The sequence below is a fragment of the Physcomitrium patens genome, chromosome 11 (genome assembly GCF_059467195.1).
Source record: "Physcomitrium patens ecotype Gransden chromosome 11, ASM5946719v1, whole genome shotgun sequence".
Lineage (NCBI taxonomy): Eukaryota > Viridiplantae > Streptophyta > Bryopsida > Funariales > Funariaceae > Physcomitrium > Physcomitrium patens.
This window is the reverse complement of record NC_143420.1, coordinates 719,547-743,568: the sequence shown is the minus strand read 5'-3', so window position 1 is coordinate 743,568 and position 24,022 is coordinate 719,547. Positions and strand designations below refer to the sequence as shown.

General features: G+C 37.8%; 1 protein-coding gene across 1 annotated transcript; it reads left to right on the top strand.

The window, feature by feature from the left end:
• Positions 1–20,350: 20,350 nt before the first annotated feature.
• Positions 20,351–23,055, top strand: LOC112288372 (putative arabinosyltransferase ARAD1). Its single transcript, XM_024532484.3, has one exon. It carries the CDS (start codon positions 21,052–21,054, stop codon positions 22,603–22,605), a length of 1,554 nt encoding a protein of 517 aa, XP_024388252.1. The 5' UTR covers positions 20,351–21,051; the 3' UTR covers positions 22,606–23,055.
• The last annotated feature ends 967 nt before the right edge of the window (positions 23,056–24,022 follow it).

The following is a 24,022-nucleotide window of genomic DNA, read 5'->3' as shown; positions in this document are numbered from 1 at the left end:
TCTTCTACTTCAAATTCTTTATTATTGTCCATTTCTATAGGAAGAAGTGGAGCTTATCTTCTTTTTGGTATGTCCATTGTCTTGTATGGTTCAAGAAGAGACACGTGGAATACTGGATGGATTTTCATTGACTTCGGTAGATGTAAATGATATGCAACTGGATTGATTTGTACAGAAATAGAAAATGGTTCAAGCCTTCGATAGTCCAATTTATAACAAGGACAAGTGGTCTTGATATTACGATGAAATAACCATCCTTATCACTCATGTGGAATGGTGGTTGTTCATTTCAAAAGACATCCACATTGATCTTTTGTTGTTCTTGAGCTTCTTTTAACTGCGCCTTTATTATTGCATGCAGCTTTGACAATTGAATTGCCAAATCTCTTGCAACAAGATTATCAACTTTTGGAAAGTCAAAAGTATGAAGTCATGGATGATAACTATAATTAGCAAAGAAAGGTGTTTGTTTTATAGAAGAATGTATCGTGTTATTGTAAGCGAACTCTGCAAATAGTAAAAGAGTTGTCCAATCATCTTGTTGGTAGTTAATTGTACATCTTAAATACTGCTCCAAAACTTGATTAACATGCTCCGTTTGTCCATCAGTTTGAGGATGGAATGCTGAAGATAGTTTTATATCCTCTTTTAGAATCTTGAAAAGAGTCCGCCAAAATCTTGATACAAATTGAGTTCTCCTATTTGATATAATATCTTTGGATAATCCATGATAGCGATAGATATTGTCAAGAAAGAGCTTAGCTATTTCTTCACATGTGATAGATTTTGTACATGATAAAAAATGTACCATCTTAGTAAAACGATCTACTATCACGAATATAGAGTTATAAGAATCTGAGATTGGAAGATCCATGATGAAATCCATAGAAATAGAAGGCTATGGTTGTTCTAGAATGGGTAATGGCTGAAGAAGTCCATAAGATCGATGACGAGGAGTTTTTGATGTTGAGCAAACATCACAAGATTGTACAAAATCTTTAATTGCTTTCCACATTTGTGGCCACCAAAAGTCCCTGGATATTAGTTCCTAAGTTTTATTGTACCCAAAATATCCTGCTGCTAGAAAGTCATGACGAGCTTGAAGAAAACGTAATCGAGTTTCACCTTCTAGAACATATAGGCATCCGTCAAAATATAGTAGATTCTTCTTGGATTCAAACTTCAAAGTATTATGAGACTTTGAAGGATTTCTCTTCATATCATGAATAAGAGGATCAAAAGACATACTTGACTGAATTTGCTTAATGAAAGTTAAATCAACAATTAGTGTTGATTTCATTGCTTGAAGATAAAAATGCTCTGGCTTCAAGAAAATTGTTCATTGTTAATCAAAAGCAACATCTCCTTCCTTTGGTGCAAGATAAGATCGTCTAGAGAGTGCATCTAACAAACCTTGTTGTTTTCTTGGTCGATAAGTGAATTTGAATTCGAATCTTGAAAAAGACATACTCCAATAGTGTCGTATTATGTGCTATCTTGCTTGAGAATGCATCGGTGTCGTATTATGTGCTATCTTACTTGAGAATGCATTAGTGTCGTATTAAGTGCTATCTTGCTTGAGAATGCACCAGACATTTGGCTGTAGGAGGTAGTATAGTATTTTGCTAATACTCAAACAGTCTATCGGATTCTCGACTACCCAAATACAATCTATATCGGATTGCAATGTAAAAGCTTAATTCTAATATAAAATGCCTAGAGATCCTATATACTTCAATTTCTTTCATATTTTTATTTTATTTTATTTATTTTATGTTTTTTATTTTATCTTTATCGTTAATTACTTTAATCTTAGACGGTGAACTTCGACAAGCTGTGATCCTCGATCTATCCTTTTGACTTGTTGTGAAACATCTATCGCTACTGTCTCTGCAAGCCCTTTCAAATGCTTAAGAAGTTCCAGTTCAACCCCGCTTATAGATTGTGAGGCTATGCTGCAATCCGCATCGATGTCCCTTGGCCGCTCACCGATATTCCTCTTATCCCTGTCGGTAGGTCCCCAGTTATCATAGAAACCCTAAACAACCCCAATTTGCCAACTCCCAATATCTCTTTAAACTGTTGGCAGATATCCTCTATCCGTACAGTCAGATTAACACAACCACACATGCATTCAGCATACTCAACTTTCTAGACAACTCTGAATTTCAACCACAAAAGTATCTCCCATTCCATCAATAATCAAGAGTACCAGCCTTTTCTTCTCTTATAGAAAATCTAGTTCAACAATATAACACTGACTTTCAGCAACAATTGCCTCAGTCTTCTCTAAACCCTATGAAGAAAAAAAATTCCAATTCTTTGTCTTTTTCGAAGCATGAGGCTAGCTCTCCGACCCTTAAAATCTTGATTCTCCCGTCCTCATTTCTTAACCTATCCTCCCCTTTAACTTTGAGAAGATCTTATTCTTTCACCTTGGACTCCCCGAATTGGAACCGCCGATGGAGCTTTCTCCCCCGTTTTTGCCTTTAAGAGATCCTTTTATCGAAAGGATGTTTCCGAAACGGTACAGACAACGAAACAACCTAAAACAAAATCGAAGCCCGTAATTGGACCATATTGGGTTGCCCGACCAAGTCAGGTCTCATATTGGGTAAGAGGCCCATAATAGGACCTGGATTAGAGGTCTTCTGAAATTGGATCCAATTGGCTCTTCGAACCAAACTCACCCGTCGTTGAATTGGTCCTTTTCCTTTCTGCAGACTCCCGTTATTGGAATCAAATGGAGCATTTCGTTACTAGTGAATATGCCTCATTGGACTGTAACGGGGTGATTGAACCTAGCCTCTCAGTATTTGCACTGGAATTAGCCACTGCTTCTAATACCCAAGGTGATTAAATATTAATAAGTCTTCTTCATTTATATTTTCATCATATAGACATGTTATAACACGACATCTACCCCCTTTGAACCCGTGCATCCTCTGGTATGCACCAATTAACCTAACTACCGTTAGATTCATAATATGTTCTCCAAATCTTCGTCTAGTCCATCTCCACTGTCTTTGCTATCCAAATCAATTTCATCTTTCCATTGCGGAATATCTATGTCTTCATTAAGGTCTTCTATATTTATTTCTATATATCTTTGTTTAAATAATTTCACTCCCTTCTCTACAATTAGTATTTTTAACCTTGTGCCATCTAACTCCCGCAATGAGTAAGTTACATTATCATGAATAGTTGTTATCACATACGGTCCAAACCAACATTTTGAAAACTTTCGTAAAGTGCTATATTGGTTGTCCAGACTACTATCATAAATAAGTACCCAATCACCTTCTTCAATTGCTTTAGATCTCAATCGATGTTGCTTATCGAATTGTATCTTGTTTTGTAATCTTCCTCTTTTTAACCTTTCCAATAGTATCTGCACATCTTCCAATCTTTGCTCTAATTGTCGAATCCTAATAGCCAGAAGTTCTTCTCTTGTCAATCCATCTTTCCATTGTAGCATACTCCAAGTAAGTACCCTTTCTTCAATCGGCATGATTGATTTTTGACCTGTCATAAGTTCTATTTGCATATATCCTGTCACCAAATTATGTGTTGTTCGATCAGCCCATAATACAAATGACAAAAGTCATGGCCACTCTCTAACTTTTCCATTACAAGCTTTAACTAATACTTTCACAATCGACGGGTGACCATGTTTGCTTTTTGCATTCCCTTCTGGATTATAAGTAGTAGTCAGTGATAGTTTAACTCCACATCTTTCAAAGAACTTACGATCTTCTTGTGCATTTAATTCTCCACAATTTGCAGTGATTTTTCTTACGCATCCATAGTGGCAAATGACAACTTCAAACAAAAACCTATATATCCCCTCTGTAGATTTTGTCCTCAATGTTCTTCCTTCTACTTGATTTGATAAATCTTCATAAGCTAAGATCAAATATCTCATCTGCCATAATCCAACTGGCATAATAATCAAATCGACAACTCATTTAAAATAAATAGCCAGAGGATACGTAGGATGAAGACCATCTCGATGTCGGATATTAGAATACGATTGACAGATTTCACATGACTCTACAAATGAGAGCACATCTTGATACATATTTTTCCACCAATATCGTTCCTTGAGTTTAGCAAAAGTAGCCCAGATTCCTCTATGCCCTGCCCATAAACTATCATGAAACTCCTTTAATAATTTTAGTTTTTCTTCCCTTTTGCCTATCACTCGTTGTGGCATCCCAATTCCTTTCTTCGGTCTCTTCTATAAGAATCCATCTCAAAGCAAAAATCCATATGCTTTTTTTCTTATTTGTTTGAATTTTTCTGTAGACCAATTCCCCTACTTAGTTAAGGTATTCAAGTAATGATCAATATCCAATAATTCTCGTTCATAAGATTCTTCAAGAAATAGCTTGTCTTCTGTGTTGAGATTTGATATTGAATAGAATTTCAATCCGAGGTCATCAATGTCTTCAACCATTTCGTCCTCCTTCTCGTATCTTACTCGAGATAGCATGTCTGCTACTAAATTGTCCTTCCCAATAACATACTTAAATTTTGGATTTAGTGACTTAATATAAGCAATCCATCTCAACATTGTAATATCTGGCGTTGAACAGTTGGTAATCATTCCACGCAATGGCAAGCAATCTATTTCAATTACTACTACTACCCCAATCAAATAGTCTTTTTCAGCTTTCATAGCCGAAATAACTCCCCAAAGTTCTCTTTTGACTTGCGAATATGCACGCTAACGAATAATTAAAACTTTAGCCCCAAATCGAACAACAAATCTACTCCCATTTCAATCATCTTGACCCACAGCCCATCCAATGGCAATTGGACTAGCGTCCACAGTAAGAATCACTAGTCTATTGCACTTATAATCAACCTTCCTCAATATTGGAGGTGACATCAATAATTTCTTCAATCGTTGCATTGCCTGAATATGCCTTCCTTCTCATTTAAATGAGTAGCCTTGCATAACATTTCATATAATGGATCCGCTTTGTGAGCATAATGAGGGATCCAAATTCAATAAAATATACATGCACCTAAAAACTCGCAAATCTCTGTTAAAGAATCACAATCCTCTTTCATCCTTCCAATTGCATCAGCTTTAGTCGGATCAGGTTTTCTTCCGTAAGATCCACATAAATTTCCAACAATCACAACCTCTTATACTCCAAATACGGACTTCATATCCGATAATGTAAGATGAACTTCTCCAAGCCGAGTTAAAATCTTTTCACAATCTTGTATATGATCAACAACATATTTGCGACACCTCCTCGTATCTAGAGTTTCATCCTTGTCTCCTTCTTTGCACCCTTTTATAGGAACATCATCCAGAAAAGGCATAGTCTTTTTTGGAATAAAATCTCTCAATACCTTATTCATCCCATTCATCATATGCGCAACTGAGTTGGTCGCGCCTTGAGGAAGAGTGCACATTCTAACCAATTAAAGTGGTGTCCTCATCATTGTCATATCTCTACTTCCTTCGGCAAGTTAAAATTGATCATAACCTGAATACAAGTCACCCATTGAATAGATCGCCCTTCCTGCAAACGCCTCAGCAAATTCATCCACAATAGGTCCAATTCCTGCATTTGTGACAGTTACTCCATTCACCGGTTGTATATCTTGAATAAACCATAGTGACCCATTCTTCTTAGGTACTGTAAATCATCGACTAAAATACGGTGCACATGAGGGTTTTAATATATTCATCTTTATCTTTTTTTTTAATAGTTCCACAAATTTAGGTAAATGTTCCCTCGGTACTGGAATCGGTCTTAGATTCCAAGGTACATGCAGTACAGTGAAGATAACCATAGGTGTTATAATATTCGGATCCACACACCCAATTTCATAAGATTTGAAGGCAAATGATCTACCTTGTTTAGCCAACATCTTTTTGAAGCAAGTAATTTCCTCCTGCAATAAAGAACCATCAGAACCAATCTTCAATTCTTCAAAAGTTTCTTTAGTAAACTGATGTCCAATACTCATTGGATCTCTTAAACTTGCTTCTTTTGATGCTTCTCCCATTTGTTCTTTAGAATCTTCTGGTAATGGTCTGGCAACAGGCTTTACCTTCTTATCTGCCGTTTTATATCTCGTCTCTATAGTAACTTCTGGTGCTTGAAAAGATTCAAGTATGATATAAATCTCTCTTGAATGAATCTCAACAATCTTATCATTATCTCCTAACCCAATAGATGTAATCAATTCCAATGAATTTTCTAGTCCATTTTCTTCATAAACACCTAAAATCCTCTCATGATCTTGCAATGTACTTAACTTGCATAACTCTCCTTCAATTTTATATAATCTTTTTCTTTCTTTCTTTTTAAAATCATTAACTTTCTTATACATAATATTTCCATTCTCCAAAATACCAATAAAACTCGCATCAAAGGCACCTTCATCTCGCGAGAGTACCTCCTCTTTTATACCTCCATAATCTCGCTTTATAATGGTACCTCCTCAGAATCCTTAAATCCTTCAACAATCTTTGGCAATGGTTTCTCTCTCAACGTATCTCGATTCCGGTCATGGTTAGGAGGTACTGTTAGAAATTGTACATCTTTCCTCCCATCTTCGCTACATATCCTTGCATAAGCAGAACCATCGTCAAGTATTTTTGTTTCCATCCGTGTTGCCGTAATATAAGGTTGTCCTAACATCAACAGATAAGACGTTGTATCTTGAACAAAGAAATGTTGCTCCGTCGCAACATCTCTAATCCGAATTTTGACATTTGAACAAGCTCAATATAATTCGCCCCGTGTGTTATTAGCTGCTCATATTGTCCATCCATGTTCCATATCAATTAGCCATTTTTGCTTCTTATAAAGATCTTTAGACATAAGATTTATTTCAGAACCATGGTCGACTAAAGTAACAATTTGTTCTTCTATATCTCCTACTTTCACCAATACCTCAATAGTTGCCCTTGCCCAATGCTTTTGAGTATTATGGCTCAAAGTTTCCATTTCCTTATCACTATAATCTTCAAAACGTACTCGTTGATTATACCCATTCTTTCCATTTGTTGGTTGCTTGTAACCAATATCAACCTCTTCTTCATCTTTATATATTCTTGCATCAGTAGCATGACTCATTCTAGTTTCGTCCATTAATTGCCTCTTTTGCTTAATTCTGTCAATGATAATATCATGAAACTCCTTCTTTGCAATTTTCAAAACTTCTTTCAATGTAAATTCCACCTTAGCATTTAATATACGTTCTTCCAATACTCCTTTCAAATTAGTTGCAGCTTCAATGTCAGATTGTAGCTTATAAGCAATTGATTTGCCCTTATCTTTTGTCTCCCTTGTTTTTTCTTCCAATGATGTTGAGGTATCCTTTGCAGGCAATTCTTGTGAAACTGCCTCCCGAGCCTTGTCTCCTCGAGTTTGCCTCTTAGAAGAATTTCCTTCTCTCGTATCATCAAAATCTCCTCGTCTCTTTTCTTCCATCAAAGCTTCATATTGGCTCTTAGTAATATATGCATGAACTGAAAGAGACTCAACAGGACTCTCCCAACCTGTTGCATCTCGTATTGTAGCTGCAGTCCTCAATAACGCTTCTCGAGGTAATTTCCTTTCTTGCATTGTAGAAATGGCGGAAGCCCAAAACTCACTAATTTCTGTTCTTCCACCAAGGTCATCATCTACTCTAGCACCATAACTTGCACTTTCTTGTACTGCTATTTCATGCTTTTTTAAGTAATCTTGAACCAATGCTCTCATTCCCTCTTGTCAAAATTGGTTTGAAGAAGTTCCTCTCTATCTTTTAATGCTATCTTTCTATCTTTTCAGCAAATAATTCCTTGCCGTATCATATTATTAAATTCATTGTAATCTTTCCTAGTGTATGAAGCATCATCACACCAAATGCATCTTTGTATATATCTTTATTTTGAAACATTCTTCAAATTGTTTGTAGAAGTAATCTATTTAAGTCTTGCCAATTTGATTTGAAGATCTCGCATTCCCCGTATAATTTCTTCCATCCCCATATCTGCTTTCTTTGATAAGGATGTCGAAGGTTGAACTATAGGCATTGTTGGTGGTGTTGTACGTATTGGCGCTTTGGGTGCCTGTACTGTTTTCAAATTATTGCTCCTATCCTTCCTCATTTTCTCTTTTTGCAAGCAACCCCACCGCATCTTCAACGTTCTTCCACTTTGTTATCAATCCTTCATCTTCTTCTTTGTCTTCAAGAAGGAGTTCCAATTTTTCTTGCAATTCTCCATCAGCAGCTTGAAGAAATAGATCAACTTTGTTTGGCTCCAATGTCAATTTTTCTACCTTCGATAATTGAGAGTACTGCCTCTCAAATTCCCTTAATAGCTCTGTTGCTTGCAAATTCTTATTAGGTCGTTCAATCCATTCCGGAAACAGCTTCTTAGTAATGCGATTAGCATCTTTCAAGAAATATTCGTCTTTCAATACATGTAAAAAATCCTCCCATGAATTCCCATGACGATCTGTAATCGATGTAATATGGTCTCTTATCTTCGATATCATGGCAAGTACAAATAATTCAACCATTTTCTTATCAGAAACCCGATTTAATTCCATTTCATGAACATAACATCTTAAATACCTTGAAATATTCTTTCTATCAAATTGATCAATTTTATTGACCACTGCTTGCAATGCTTTGGTTGCCAAAGCTTCTTTTCGATCATTGCTTTGTTATTGCTGTATTGATAATGAGAAGGCTTAAAACATACTAGCAATAGACGGATCCATGTGCATACCTTGTCCTTTAGAAGAACCCCCACTAGAAACTCCTTCCAAAGATCCTTCAAAATTTTTATTTTCGTTCTCCATAAAAATAAAAATAAAATCAAACAAAATCCAATAGCTTCTACCTCAAGCTTTCACGTTGGATTCACCACTTATGTCGTATTATGTGCTATCTTGCTTGAGAATACGTTGGGCGTCTTGCTGTAGGAGGTAGTATAGTATTTCGCTAGTACTCAAGCAGTCTATCGGGTTCTTGACTACCCAAATACAATCTATATCGGATTGCAATGTAAAAGCTTAATTCCAATATAAAACGCTTATAGATTCTATGTAACTTCAATCTCTTTTGTTATTTTTATTTTATTTTATTTATTTTATGTTTTTTATTTTATCTTTATCGTTAATTACCTTAATCCTAGACCGTGAACTTCGGCAAGCTGTAATCCTCAATCTATCCTTCCGACTTGTTATGAAACATCTATCGCTAGTGTCTCTGCAAGCCCTTTTGAATGCTCAAGAAGTTCGAATTCAACCCCACTTACAGATTGTGAGGCTATGCTACAATCCGCATTGATGTCTGTGAGTCCAAAAGTTGGTTCACATTGTTGGTTAAACTAAAAAAATCTAAAAAAATGAGGATTTTGATTATGTTTTGTTATAATAAGTTGGTTATAGACATTAATGTTAGTGGCTTATTGATGATTAGTAGTGGAAAGAAAAAATCAAGGGAGAAGGGAGTGGTGGAAAAGATAAGAAAAAGAGCCAAAAGAAAAAAAAAAAAAAAAAAAAAAACAAAAACAAGAAAAAGAAAAAAAAAAAAAAAAAAAAAAAGGGCCAAGAAGAAAGAAGAAAGAAGATGAAGAGGGACAAGGAGAAGAAGAAGAAAAAGGAGAAGAAAATAATTAGAAGTAAATTTATTGTGATGGGTTTGTCAAATTGTTGGTTCTTAATGATCTAGAATTTAGATTTGGGTGTATGAATAGTCAAACTTGATGTTTAAATATGTTTTGAACACATTGGTGAAGTTAGTTTTGTCAAAAAACGCTTCGAATTGGGGATTTTGGGCATGTCCAGCACTAAAATCGGATTTAGGACTTAGGGTTAATGTGGGCCCTTGATCTTGATTAGGGTTGGTGGATTCGGATGGTGGAGATGTGGCCGCCACCCTTTGGTCTCTTCCTACTTGGATAAGAGGGTGGAGGTGGCCACACTCATTTTTTCTCTCTCTCTTTTTATTTTTTGGGGGCGAAGCCATGCCAAATTGCATCCCCACGTACCCTTGTTTCTATAGAGCTGCAATTGCGCAACTGTAGTGTATTAGTAATCTGGAAATAGAACGTCAAACTTTACCAATAGTTAGATCTTGTCGTTAGCTTCCTCGGGACAGTAGGCACGCTTTGTTTGGAGAGAAAACAAGAAAGTTGTGGTGGTTTTAGTGACAAGGAGGTCAGCTGCCGGCCAGATCTGGAGGTCCGAATTTGGAAGGCGATTTTTGGCGGAAAGTATTGAATTTGGAGCTGAAACTTTTGTGGGGGATGGTTCTTGTTGTCAGCTTTGCAAGGACTATTTTCACGCTTAGATTGAGTAAAGGCCAAGGAAGTTATGGTGGTTGGAGTGAAGAGGAGTTGGCCGTGGTGAAGATGTAGCACTCCGCCAACTCAAGCTACTTTGGAAGGTCATATCTTGGAATTCACTCAAGATTTTTAAGAGAAAATTGTTGGAGGTGATGCGGCTTCAATTCTAGTTTCTGGAATGCTAAAGCATATGCATTGCACAACTGGAATGGAGCAAGGGCAAGGATTTTTGTGGCCAGGGGTGCTCTGACTAGGCCGAGAAAGTCAGGCAACTTTGAGGCAAGATTTCTTTTAGCTTAATTGTTGTTTTGCATTGAATTTTGTTGGAGGACAAGCGCTTGTAAGTCTACTTTCTAAAATAGCAAAGCTTGTTATAAACAAGTTAGTGATGCAACCATGGTAGTGGAATTCGTGCAAGGGGGTCGCTACCATGACTTGGAAGGTGGCAACTTCCAATTTTCTTTAATTTTTAGGATGAATCTTTAGATGAAAATTGGATGAACAAACTTTGAATGAATGAATTTTATGGGATGAATGAGATTTAAGGGATGGATGATTGATGAATGGAAATTTAGGATGAACGAATTTAGGGTTTATGGATGAACTTAGGGTTTCTAAATGAACTTAAGGTTTCTAGATGAACTTAGGGTTTATGGATGAACTTAGGATTTATGGATGAACTTAGGGTTTCTAGATGAACTTAGGGTTATGGATGAACTTAGGATTTATGGATGAACTTAGGATTTATGAATGAACTTCGGGTTTATAAAAATTGCGTGTGAGTGAAGTTAATCCACTTGACTACTAAACGCAATTAAGGATGGAGGAATTTAGCTCACAATGTCCCTTGGCTGCTCACCGATATTCCTCTTATCCCTGTTGATAGGTCCCCACTTATCATAGAAACCCTAAACAACCCTAATTTGCCAACTCCCAATATCTCTTTACACTGTTGGCAGATATCCTCTATCCGTACAGTCAGATTAACACAACCACACATGCATTCAGCATACTCAACCTTCTAGACAACTCTGAATTTCAACCACAGAAGTATCTCCCATTCCATCAACAATCAAGAGTACCAGCCTTTTCCTCTCTTACAGAAAATCGAGTTCACCAATATAACACTGACTTTCAGCAACAATTGCCTCAGACCTCTCTAAACCCTATGAAGAAAAAAAAACCCCAATTCTTTGTCTTTTTTGAAGCATGAGGCTAGCTCTCCGACCCTTAAAACCCTGATTTTCTCCTCCTCATTTCTTAACCTATCCTCCCCTTTAACTTTGAGAAGATCCTATTCTTCCGCCTTGGACTCTCCGAATTGGAACCACCGATGGAGCTTTCTCCCCCATTTTTTCCTTTAAGAGATTCTTTTATCAAAAGGACGTTCCCGAAATGGTACAAAGAACAGAACAACCTGAAACGAAATCAAAGCCCGTAATCGGACCATATTAGGTTGCCCAACTAAGCTAGGTCTCATATTGGTTAAGAGGCCCGTAATAGGACCTGGGTTAGAGGTCTTCTGAAATTGGATCCAAATGGCTCTTCGAACCAAACTCACCCGTCATTGAATTAGTTCTTTTCCTTTCTGCAGACTCCCGTTATTGGAATCGAATGGAGCATTTCGTTATTGGTAAGTATGCCCCGGCTGATTGTAACGGGGTGATTGAACCTGGCCTCTCAATATTTATACTGAAATTAGCCACCGCTTCTAACACCCAAGGTGACTAAATATTAATAAGTCTTCTTCATTTATATTTTCATCATATAGACGTGTTACAACATGACACCGGGCGTCTGGCTGTGGAAGATAAAATAATGTTTTGTAAGTATCCGGGTAGGCTAGTGGAATTCAACCACCTAAATACAACTATTTTGGATTTCAATGTAAAAGTTTAATCCTATAATAAAATACTTAAAAATACTATTTTTAATAACTTTAAAATATTATAAACACAAATCTTTTGTTATTTGTTAGTTTTATTTTTTATTTTATTTTAAAATCCTAACCCTAGACAATGAGCTTCGGCAAGCTGTAATTCTCAATCTGATTGTCTGATTGTTATAAACTTCTACCACTAGTGTCTTTGCAAGCCTTCTAAATGTTCAAGAAGTTTCAATTCAATCTAATTATAAGTTGCAAAAAAATACCGTTAATCCACACTAATGTATCTTGACCGCCGCCTGACTTTTAACAATGATTGTCAAAAATCCTCCCAAATCCTATGAACCCAATTCTACACCTTTCAAAGGAGCTTGAAGTTAGCTCACCGACCCCAAAATCCTAATCTCCAAATGCCCCTTTTCTTATCCTCTCCACCTTTTTAACTCGGTGTAGTCCCCTTTTCTCCCGCCATGGACTCCAAATTGGAACAGCCGACGGTGTCGTATTGTAATACGAGTATATTGTGAAAATATAAAGAAAAAGGACTTTTATTAATGTTCAGTTACCTCGAATATTGGGAGCAACGACCAACTCCAGTGCAAATACTGAGTGGCCAGGTTCAGTCACCTCGTTACAGTCAGCCGAGGCATACTGAAATGCTCCGTTCGATTCCAATAACGGGAGTCAGCAGGAAGAGAAAGGACCAATTCACACGACGGGTGAGCCTGGTTCGAAGAGCCAATTGGATCCAATTTCAAGAATCCAATCCGGGTCCTCTTACCCAATATGAGACCTGAATTGGCCGGGCAACCCAATATAGTCTAAGTACGGGAAAATGCACGTCTTACTACGGGCCTCAGCCAATCTGATGCGAAGGACCAATTTGATCCAATTACGGGGACATCCGGGTCTTACTACTGGACTCTTAGCCAATATGAGACCTGAATTGGTCGGGCGACTCAATGTGGTCCCGATTACGGGGTTTCGATTTTGTTTCAGGCTGTTCTGTTCTCTGTGCCGTTTCAGGGAACATTGTTTTCGGTAAAAAGATCTCTTAAAGGTAAAAATGGGGAAGAAAGCTCTAACGGCGAGAACCAATTTTAGATCCAAGCTCTGACGGTGGGAGCCAATTCCGGATCCAAGACGGAAGATTGAAGAAATTCAGAGGATAAGTTTTGGGGGAGGTTTTGAAGATGGGGGAGAGCTAGCTTCATGCTACGCGTGGGGAAAGAAGACAGAGAATTGGGTTTTTTTTTCTTCATAGGGTTTTGGAACGACTGAGGCAATCGTTGCTGAAGTCAGTGTTGTAATGGTGAATCGAGATTTTTAATGAAGTGGGTTTGATTACTCTTGACTGTTTTGTGAAATCGAGTTGCGTCTATGATGAAGAGTTAAAAGGGTGTCTATAGGATTGAGTATGCGGAGTGAATGAAATTTACTGAGTTAATCTAACAAGACAGTCAGTGGATACAAGATCGTGAGTATAAAGCGGTATCAAAGATTAACAGTTTGGGTTGTTCGGGGTTCTCTGTAACGTCTAGAGACCTACCGGCTGGGGCAAAAAGGACTTTGACAAGCAGTCGAAGGGCATCCATATAGATTTACGATGTATTCTTGCAGTTGTTTGTATTCCAACAATCAAAAACCGATAAACTGCTTGAATATTGGCAAATCTCGATACTACCTTCTACAACCAGATACCCGGCACGTTCTTGAGCAGGAAAGTATGTAATATGACAACGGCGCCTCCTTGGAATTCATGTTTCTAAGAGGATCTTTCCATGGAAAGGGCATTTCTCCCAAAACGGCATAGAGAATGGAACAACTTGAAATGGAACCGAAGCCTCCAAATTTAGGACATCATTGGGTTGCCTAACCAAGTCAGGTCTCATATTGGGTAAGAGGCCCATACCAGGACCTGAATTGGATGTCTCCGTAATTGAGTCAAATTGGCCGTTCACATTAGACTCATCCAAATATTGAATCGGTCTTTTCTCCTTTTTTCGACTCTTCGTAAGAACGGCTCAGATTCACTCCACCTGATTTACCAGAGAATCTTGAGGACCTTCATTTATCTCTTCAATTTTTTCTTAGCTTTGGATCTGTTGATCTTGTTTATTGAAATTGAACAGAGCATTACATTGCTGATAAGTATTACTCGACTGCTTGCAATTCCTTTACATTGGCACATAATCATCATTGTCTTTGGGATTGAAACATTCACTTGCATAATGATCAACCTGTCTGCAACGAAAATGATGAAGTGGTCTTCCTGCACCCCCATCACGCATATTGGGTGTCTCCACCGGTATATACATACTAGGCTTGTTTTATATAGGGTTGAAAAATGATCCTGATTGTCCTGTTGGTATGGAGGGTACTTAGTTCGATGACGCCAAAGGGGTGACATTAACTAACCCTGAATATTGGCACTAAAATTGGCCATTATTTCTAACATCTAAGATGACTAAATATTAATAATATCTTTTTTATTTATATTTTCACCGTATAGTCGTATTACAACATGACAATAGACTTGGTGACGATTCAAAATACACGCTCACATAAAATATTCAAGGTTCTTATCATTCATATACATTGTGACTGGGCTAGAAGTACCTTCTAGATAATGACACCATTCTTGAAACGAATCCATGATTGCAAGAAGTTCTTTGTCATGGATCTCGTAGTTGATCTTGGTTGCTAAAAATTTTCTAGAATGAAAAGCTATTGGGTGAAGTTTATCATCTGTTCTCATTTATGACAACATAGCATCCAAAGCAAAGTCTGATGCATTTGTTTCCATAAAAAATGGCTTAGAAAAATAGACGCGATACAAGATTGGTGGAGAAAGAAAGGCTGTCTTCAAAGCTTCAAATGCTACTTCTGCTTCTTGATTCCATTGAAGTTTGTCTTTGCAAGTCAAACGTGTAAGTGGAGCTGCAACTTGAGAGGAGTCTTTGATGAAGATCTGATAGTAGTTGGCAAATCTCAAAAAGCATTGGACATCTCTTACCATTTTTGGGATCTTCCAATCCATAATAGTTTGAACTTTCTTAGGATCCATCATAAGTCCATCATTTGAAATGATGTATCCTAAGAAGTCGACTTGAATAGTGTGAAATATATACTTTTTTATCTTAGCATAGAGTCCTGCATCTCTTAGTTTTTGTAATACTCAGCGAACATGAAGTTCATATTCTTCTGGATTCTTAGAATAGATTAAGATGTCATCTAGGTAACAGACAACAAAATCATCTAAAAACTCTCGAAAGACATCATTTATTAGATGTTGGAATGCTGCTGGTGCATTTGTAAGTCCAAAAGGTATGACGTTGTATTTAAAATGTCTATACCTTGTTCGAAATGTAGTCTTCCATTCATCTCCTTCTTTGATGCGTACCAAATTGTATGCTTCTCGTAGATCTATTTTTGTATAGATCTTAGCTTAATTCAAGTGATCAAGAAGTCCAGATATCAAAGGTAGCGGGTACCTATTTTTTATAGTGATTTTGTTGAGTCCTCGATAATTAACACACATCCGCAATGATCCATCTTTTTTCTTCACAAATAAAATTGAAGCTCCTGTTGGAGATTTGGAATGGCATGTGAAGTTCTTGGTCAAATTTTCTTCAATATACTCCTTGAGTTCAGCTAATTCATTTTGAGATAAATTGTAAATTGGTCCAAATAGTTGTTGTGTTCTTTCTTGAAGGTCAATTGAGCAGTCATAGGAACGATGTTCTAGAAGAGTATCAGCATTCTTTTTCTCAAATACATCTTAAAAATCTTGTTATTGGCTTGGAATGCCACTTGAAGTCTTTCCACCAATAGAAATAGATTTGGCATAAATGAAGCATGGTGATCCTTCTTTTGCAGTATGCAAAAAAGAACTTATACCTATAAATATAGGTTTAATTATATTAGACTTATGACTTTCTACTTAATTAACTAAACTCTTAGTTATACTTTCAAAAAAGTCAAGACTACAAGAAATCTAATCTATTTTAGAGTTATATTTTTCTAACCATAATAAATCTAAAATGATTAGATTAGAAGGAGATCTAATGATATTAAATATTATAAAGCTACTATGACCATTAGTTGTTATTTCTATAGGAAGGATTTCATGAGTAACATCTCCTGAAGACAACGGACGACCATCTATGACTTCTACATGAACAAGTTTAGTTTTCTTTACTAAAAATATTCTATGTCTTTTGGCAAATTTTTTATCTAAGAAACATGCTGAGGCTCCTGAATCTAGTAAAGCAGAGGCTTTGAGATATTTAGATCCTAGAATAATATTTATCGTAAAACATGGAGAGGATTCTGAGGAGAGGATAGGACCTTCAGTAGGCGTTGTATAAGATTCCAGCCGCACGGTCCCTATTGTAGTTGGACAAATTTGTTTTTGGACATGTTATCTCCTTTGATCGTCGTACTTCTCATTTTATGGTTGCGTTGCTTCTTTGGACAATATTGAGCATTGTACTTAGGTTCTCTACAATATAAGCACAATCCTTCTTGACAACGATGAGTCTTTTCTTGCTTAGTAAGAGGTTTGAAACATATTGCATCAATTTACATATCCTTTACTTCCGAATGTATGTGTTGAAGAGATATTGGTCTTGCCATTGAATTATAGTAACGTTGAGGTCCACTTGTACGGTTCTCAGATCGAAATTCAAAAAGGTGATTGTCGCACTTCATAGCAAAGTCAATTGCTTGACTCAATGTTTGAGGATCAGATAAGTTGAGCATTAATTTTTTTACCTCATATTGCAATCCATAGAAAAATTGGCTAATAAATGCAGCATCATCCCACTTGATATCAATTTTAAGTTATCAAAATTGTGAAGCATGCAATTACTAATCGATTGCCTTATCGTAAAATACAGATCTTATTGGTAGCAACATGAATTGCATCATGTTCTCCATACATGGATCGAAACTCCGCCAAAAAAGCCTTTAGATTATCTAATATTATATCTTGTCATTCAAGAAAAGATGAAAACCACGATAGTGTTGAACCTAAAAGAAGCGTACCAATGAATCTAACTTGCGATCCTGGAGTTGGATAGCTTTGGGATTGAAGTTCAATCACAAGTTGCACTTGATTGATAAATCCTCGAAACTTGGATCTAATGCCATCAAACTTCTCGGATAGGAAAATTCTTGGTTCTCTAACACTGAAAGGGCGTTCCACCATAGGAGAAAGGACATGATTTGGTGTAGATGTTGAAGCAGTTCCAATCATTTTTATATCTTCACTTCCTGCTAATCTTGTTCCTCCTTGTGGTGGTAAATTGAGTTAATGCATTGCAAGCGTTAACTCCCTCCATTGCTCTTGTATTTATGCCATTGCACTCTTCATTTCAGCAAGTTTTGCCATGATAACACTTAGAAAAGAGAAGATGTCTAATATTGCTCAAGACAAATAGAAGAGAAGAATTGAGAACAAAGAAAATACTAAGGACAATATCAGTTTAGAAGAGGGTAATCCGCAACTTCTAATATGCTTGTGTCTTATCAAGAAAAAGGGACAATCCATTCTTAATCAAGAATAGACAAAGCTATGATATTATAGGTGTACTCTTATCAATCTGTCAAGGACAAGAACATGATAAAGACAAATAAACAAGTGAGACTTCTTTCATAGAAAGATGAAAAAATAGAAATAATTTAATATATATATATATATATATATATATATATATATATATATTAAGAAAGAAACTGGAATGACTATTGCCAAAAGCTAAGAAAACTAGAAACCCTTGAAATTAGACTAGAAGCAAGAAAGGAGTTGACAAGAGTGAAGAAGGCTTCACTCTTGTCTCTATATATACTATCTAACTAGGGGCTACGTGGCGACATTCTATAGGACCTTCAATATGTGTTGACTTTGTAGGACACATGCCTTGACTTACAAGGTAAGTTTTTTTACGTGCGGGCCACATAGTTAGCTTGGTCTTCAAGCTAACAACATGTGTGGCATATGGCCAACTTGTTGACTACGTTTCTAATTCCCAAAAGTCAATTAAAGACACCTATAAAGTCAAAGCAATATCTATAAAGCTTCTAAGAAGCTTCCATATCAAATACTATAGAATTAACTTACTTTTACCTACTTTTACTTACTTCTACCTATTTATACATGTAATTATTGGCTTACTTGCATATGTCCGTGATAGCCATTAAAGAAATACCTTTGTATCTTCTTAAATTTGTTGTTGCAAATAACTTAAATTTGATCTTATGATATTTTTTTTTATTGCTACATTTTAGACATTTGGCCAGTTGTAGATGTAGATAGTTTTCTTTACAAAAATTCTATGTTCATTAGATATACTATTTCTTTATAATATATGTTATATCATACAATAATAAGTCTTTCTTTTCTTCTACAATAGAAGTTATTAAATAAAAAGAAAAAAAATATATTTATTTTAATAGAAATTAAAAACCCATTTATATAATATAAATAAATATATAATATATATATATATATATATTTATTTTAGAGAAACAAATTTTCAAAGATATAAAAATATATAAAACTTCTAAAGTTATTTTTGCTAGTAGTAGTAGTAATAATAATAATAATAATACTAAATTGAATAATAAAATAATATAAGTACATATATATTATATATATATATATATATATATTTATTTTAGAGAAACAAATTTTCAAAGATATAAAAATATATAAAACTTCTAAAGTTATTTTTGCTAGTAGTAGTAGTAATAATAATAATAATAATACTAAATTGAATAATAAAATAATATAAGTACATATATATTATATATATATATATATATATATTTAAAACCTCTCACCTTAGATCCATAGATTCCAAATTATCCTAAGATATCTTATTACCTCCAAATGAATCCAAATCCACCAAGGATGTCAATCACTCTTTGATTCATCATTTCCTAATTAATCCACATCAGTTCCTCTTAAGTTTTCACCCATGAAAGCTTTACTACTTGAATAAAGTCTACCAAGGCCACCAAGACGGTAACATCAACTTGGCATTTTACAAAACCTTGAATTCACTATTCCCTATGGACAAAGCCTTTTTTTCCCTAGATCTAGATCTGATCAGATGAAGTGAAGTGAAGAGATGCTATGGGTCCCGTCGATAGTAAGCAAATCATGTAACATCGCTGCCTTAGTTTGGATCACCATATACTAGTTTGGACCACAGTGGGTGTCTCATAAGGCTTGCTACCCGTAACGCAAATACCTGCAGGGAAGCTACGCCATCGGAACAAAATAATGCCAAAAATAGTACTGTGGGTATTTCCAGATATTCTAAACCGAGGCACTACCCTAACAGAATTAGCAAAGCTCCGTGACCGTGGGATCCACTGGGCTCCGATACAGCTCAGCACTAGGTCGGCATTGTTGACTTTCTGGACCCTCAATTGACAGATCCTTCAACTTGGCTCTATTTTCCCCTTCCTCGTGAAAGCGATTCGGTGGGCCGGTCCTCGGGACGCATGCAGACAATCAGCATCCACTAGAAACCTTGAAATTAGAGCTGCAAAGTCGTGTACATATCGTCACATGCGTCATATAACATGTGTTGGAAATGACTGTACGATTATTCGCAAAAGAAAACTACACAGAATATATAAAGAAAAGAAATCTGATCACTAATGGCTCGTTATTTCGTCGGTGGTTGTTCCAAGCATAGAGTAGAAGTGTATGGCAAGTTTTTTTTAACTCCTCGTTGCCAAATTGACACAACAATGTTCGATGTACTTCCGCAGTGACACGTTTGTGTGTACTCTATGATTGTTAGGTTAATCTATATGTTGTTTATGTTCATAGTTATACTGCTTAACGCATTATAGTTTGCAAATTACACACGTCGTATTTATTACTAACTTGACTCTTGAATATTGCGTGTGCTTGCTAGACGACAATCTTTGCATCCCTTCTAGCCACAGTAGTTTTGAAACTCAGGAAGTTTTTATACATTATTTTGTAATGATTCTCATCTGAAAATGATGGAACTTTTACATTGTCTAGTTGTTTTGTGTGATAGCATGAATTTCAGGTCAGCCAACAAGGGAATGGTGGCAGCGGAAAGAATGTCAACTATTTCTTTTAATATCTCCTTGTGGACTTTGGTGGAGGTCAAACTTTTCAACTCGCATACCGTGATAAGTTCTCACGCGTCGCTATACTAGAGCACTCGTTCACCCTTTTTGTGTTCTTGACGAGGGCTGGTTGGTACTGGTCGATGAAGCGAGAGATCCGCATTTGGCGACTGCGGGATCCGTTAACTTGAGCATGTTTCAGTGAGGAATTGGAACGTGCATAAGCGAACATAGAGCTTCCGATGCTGTAGGAATCGGCGAATTGTGCTTCTTGTTTTCGATGGTTGTCTAGGTTCCACCAATTGATACTCGGAGGATGGAACATGACTCGAAGTTATAGAATCTGCCAGAGAATGCTGGGGGGCGTTTTCTGAGAATAGATTCATATCAGCAGCATTGCAGACACACAGGATGATCGAAGCTTGTCAATTGAGACTCGAGGTACTAGGGGTGCGACTGTTGGCAAACTGAATGCCAGGCTGTACAGGAACCCATTTATCGGAGTTTGCACTCGGGATTCTGTGATACCGATGCCTCCTCCTGAGACCTTTCGTGATACAACGCAATGGCTAGACTGAGATTTAGATGTAGACTTGCAGTGTGCCTGCGCTTGAGGGCCGCAGAATTGTAAAAGAGCAGAGGATCGGATTTATCGCGCATTGCCAGGGTGCAGCCCAACAAGTTGTTTTTTTCCCTTTTCTACTTTCGATTTGTAGATCTAGTCAAGATGTGGAAACTATCCAAGGGGTCTGGGAACCGAACTGTGCCAGGCTTCAAAGATTTCACCGTGAGAAAGGGTCACGTCATTCTTGGATTCGCCTTCTGTGTCATTTGTGTTATCGCAGGTCTCAGTTGCAGTTATCGCTTGAGCAATTCGGAACCTACTGAAGTCAGGCGTCTCTCGACGGGTTCACTCTTACCCCACCTCCGTATCCTGACCTCGCAAGCTTATAGCGACGATGAAGTCCCAACCACTGAGAGAGCATCGGAGAGCATGGATTCGAGGACAGTTGTGGAGTCCCTCGAAGATGTCAAGCTCGGTGATGAGAATGATGGAGTTCCCCAAGGGTGTGACTCAAATGCCGAACTCAAAGTGTACATGTACGATCTCCCTCCAGAGTTTCACTACGGCATGATTTCGGCGTTTGAGCCCAAGATAGGTAAAATCTGGCCCGCTAATGCATCGCAGATACCGCCATATCCCGGGGGGCTTTACCAGCAACACAGCCCGGAATATTGGCTAACCTCAGACCTTCTCACGTCCAACATGCAGAATCGCGAAGCTCCTTGCACTGCATTTCGCGTTGAGAGGTGGGAGGATGCAGATTTTGTGTTTGTACCATTCTTTGCGTCGCTGAGCTACAACAGGTACGGTAAAGTGACGGATCAAATGCTGGTGGAGGAGGGGAGTAACATGAAACACTCACTGTACAAAGACAAGAACGAAGAGCTTCAGGCGAAGCTGGTTCAGTATCTAGAGAAACACCCAGCATGGAAAGCATCGAACGGCAAGAATCACGTAATGGTGATACACCACCCGAACAGCATGCAAGCTGTGAGGGACCGCCTCCGCAATGCACTGTACGTAGTTTCTGATTTCGGGCGTTACGAAAATGAGACGGCCAACATTCGGAAGGACGTCGTTGCGCCTTACAAGCACGTGCTTCCCACTTTCACAGATGATTCGTCCTCCTTCCACACGAGAAGCACAGTCGTGTATTTCCAGGGCTCCATCGTGCGCAAAGAGGGAGGGAAGATTCGTCATGAGCTTTACGATCTGCTAAAAGACGAGCCCGACGTTCATTTCACCACTGGAATTACCGCCTCTGAGGGGTTTCACAGCGCTACCCGTGGAATGCGATCTTCCAGGTTTTGCCTTAACTTGGCTGGTGACACCCCATCCTCTAATCGGCTGTTCGATTCCATTGCCAGTCATTGTGTCCCAGTGATAATCAGCGACGACCTTGAGCTTCCCTTCGAGGACGATCTCAACTACTCGAGCTTCTGCATCTTCATCAATTCCACCAGAGCGCTGCAGCCGGGGTATGTCATCAACCTGCTGCGCAATGTGAGCAGCGAGGAATGGACCCTGATGTGGGAGAGGCTGCTGGTCGTAGAGAGGCACTTTGAGTACCAGTTTCCCTCTGTGGCCAACGATGCGGTGAACATGGTGTGGAAAGCCATTGCAAGAAAGCTCCCTGCCATCAGATTGACTATCAATAAGGAGCGGCGTTACATGGCAAAGCCGTCCTGGCGTCGTAGTAAGCTGGGAGCCATGTAATATATGTAATTCTGTGGTACAACTTTCTTTTTAGTGGCCAATTCAAATGTTTACGAATTATTGTAGAGCAGACGATTGAAGGACATTGCTTCACATACTTAGCACGTCAAATTTGTTGACCAAGGCAAATTGACCATTTTTTGGTAGAGCTAGGCACTCCATTGAGTGCATTTTAACATTGAGAACAGATCCGCTAAACGACGAATTGTTTCTATGTCGCAAGACATAAAATTCAACAAGAGGAAAACCTAATTTCCTCTTTTGAACTTGTTAAAAGAGGAAATTAAACGAGTACGTCAATTTTGGATGTCAAACAGTACTGTCAAAAACAAAAGAAGCATAGACAACCAAAATCACTAACGCATCTCTTAATGTTGAAACATTCTGTGTCAAATATGGCCAAATTATAATTGAACAATGATTACATAGTATAGATGTATGTTTCGGGAGCCACGTAGATCAGTGAGGGCACAATTTCTGGACAGCGGCAGCCAATTCTCCACCATGTGGGTAGGGAATGAACTCAGCTGGATATACATGGTCTTCTCCTAGCCCTTCATCACATTCAAGCATTGCCTTCTGAGAGCAGTCAGGGCATGAGTCCTGAATGGATTTCAGGGATGGATACACAGAGCGCTGGCGCAGCATAAGCCTACAGCGCTTCAATGTGCCCTGAAGTCCAACTCTGACTTTTGGGAAAGGCGATGAAGTAACGAACAATCGGAAGATGATTGAGTAGAACACTTGTAGCTTGACATGACATCAAGGGAAATACTCATGAGAAAGAGTCACCTCTTATCTGAGTTTGACATGTTATTGGGTTGCTCTCCACCAGAAATTCCTTCACTTCTGGGACATCATTGTGATGTATCTAATAACTGCAACTCCGAGCATTCTGGATAAACACCACTCCCTGCCGAATTCTACCTAGGAGACCGTCGATATAAAAGAGCCAACGCTCTCTGCTGGAAATTTTTGGTCAAAGTCAGAAATTCAACAAAGGAAACGTCAACCACGGCTGCTCCACGTTTGAAGATGAGGGAAAACTTTCTAAGCGGGAGAATGTGGCCGTGCACTCTTACCTTTCCTGTGACATACGCCAGACGTAACGGAAATGGATGCAGAAGATAGTGGATTGGTAATGGATGGACTTTCAATCCCACAGCAAGCAAGGGCGTTGGTATCTAGCCATGGGAAGCAGCTCAAGTATTGATAAACTTGCTATATCCCTTTAATCTGCTGATGGATCATCCGATTACAAAATCGATTTATGCAGCAATCTCCTGCCTTGCGTGTGTTCACATACTCGACCTCTTGAAGCGGCTTATCGTTCAGGTTTTCGTAATCTTTATTAGATTTTCTGATTTCAGATAACCATTTCTTTCCAAATCTCTGCAAGTCACCAGTTTCCAAAGTT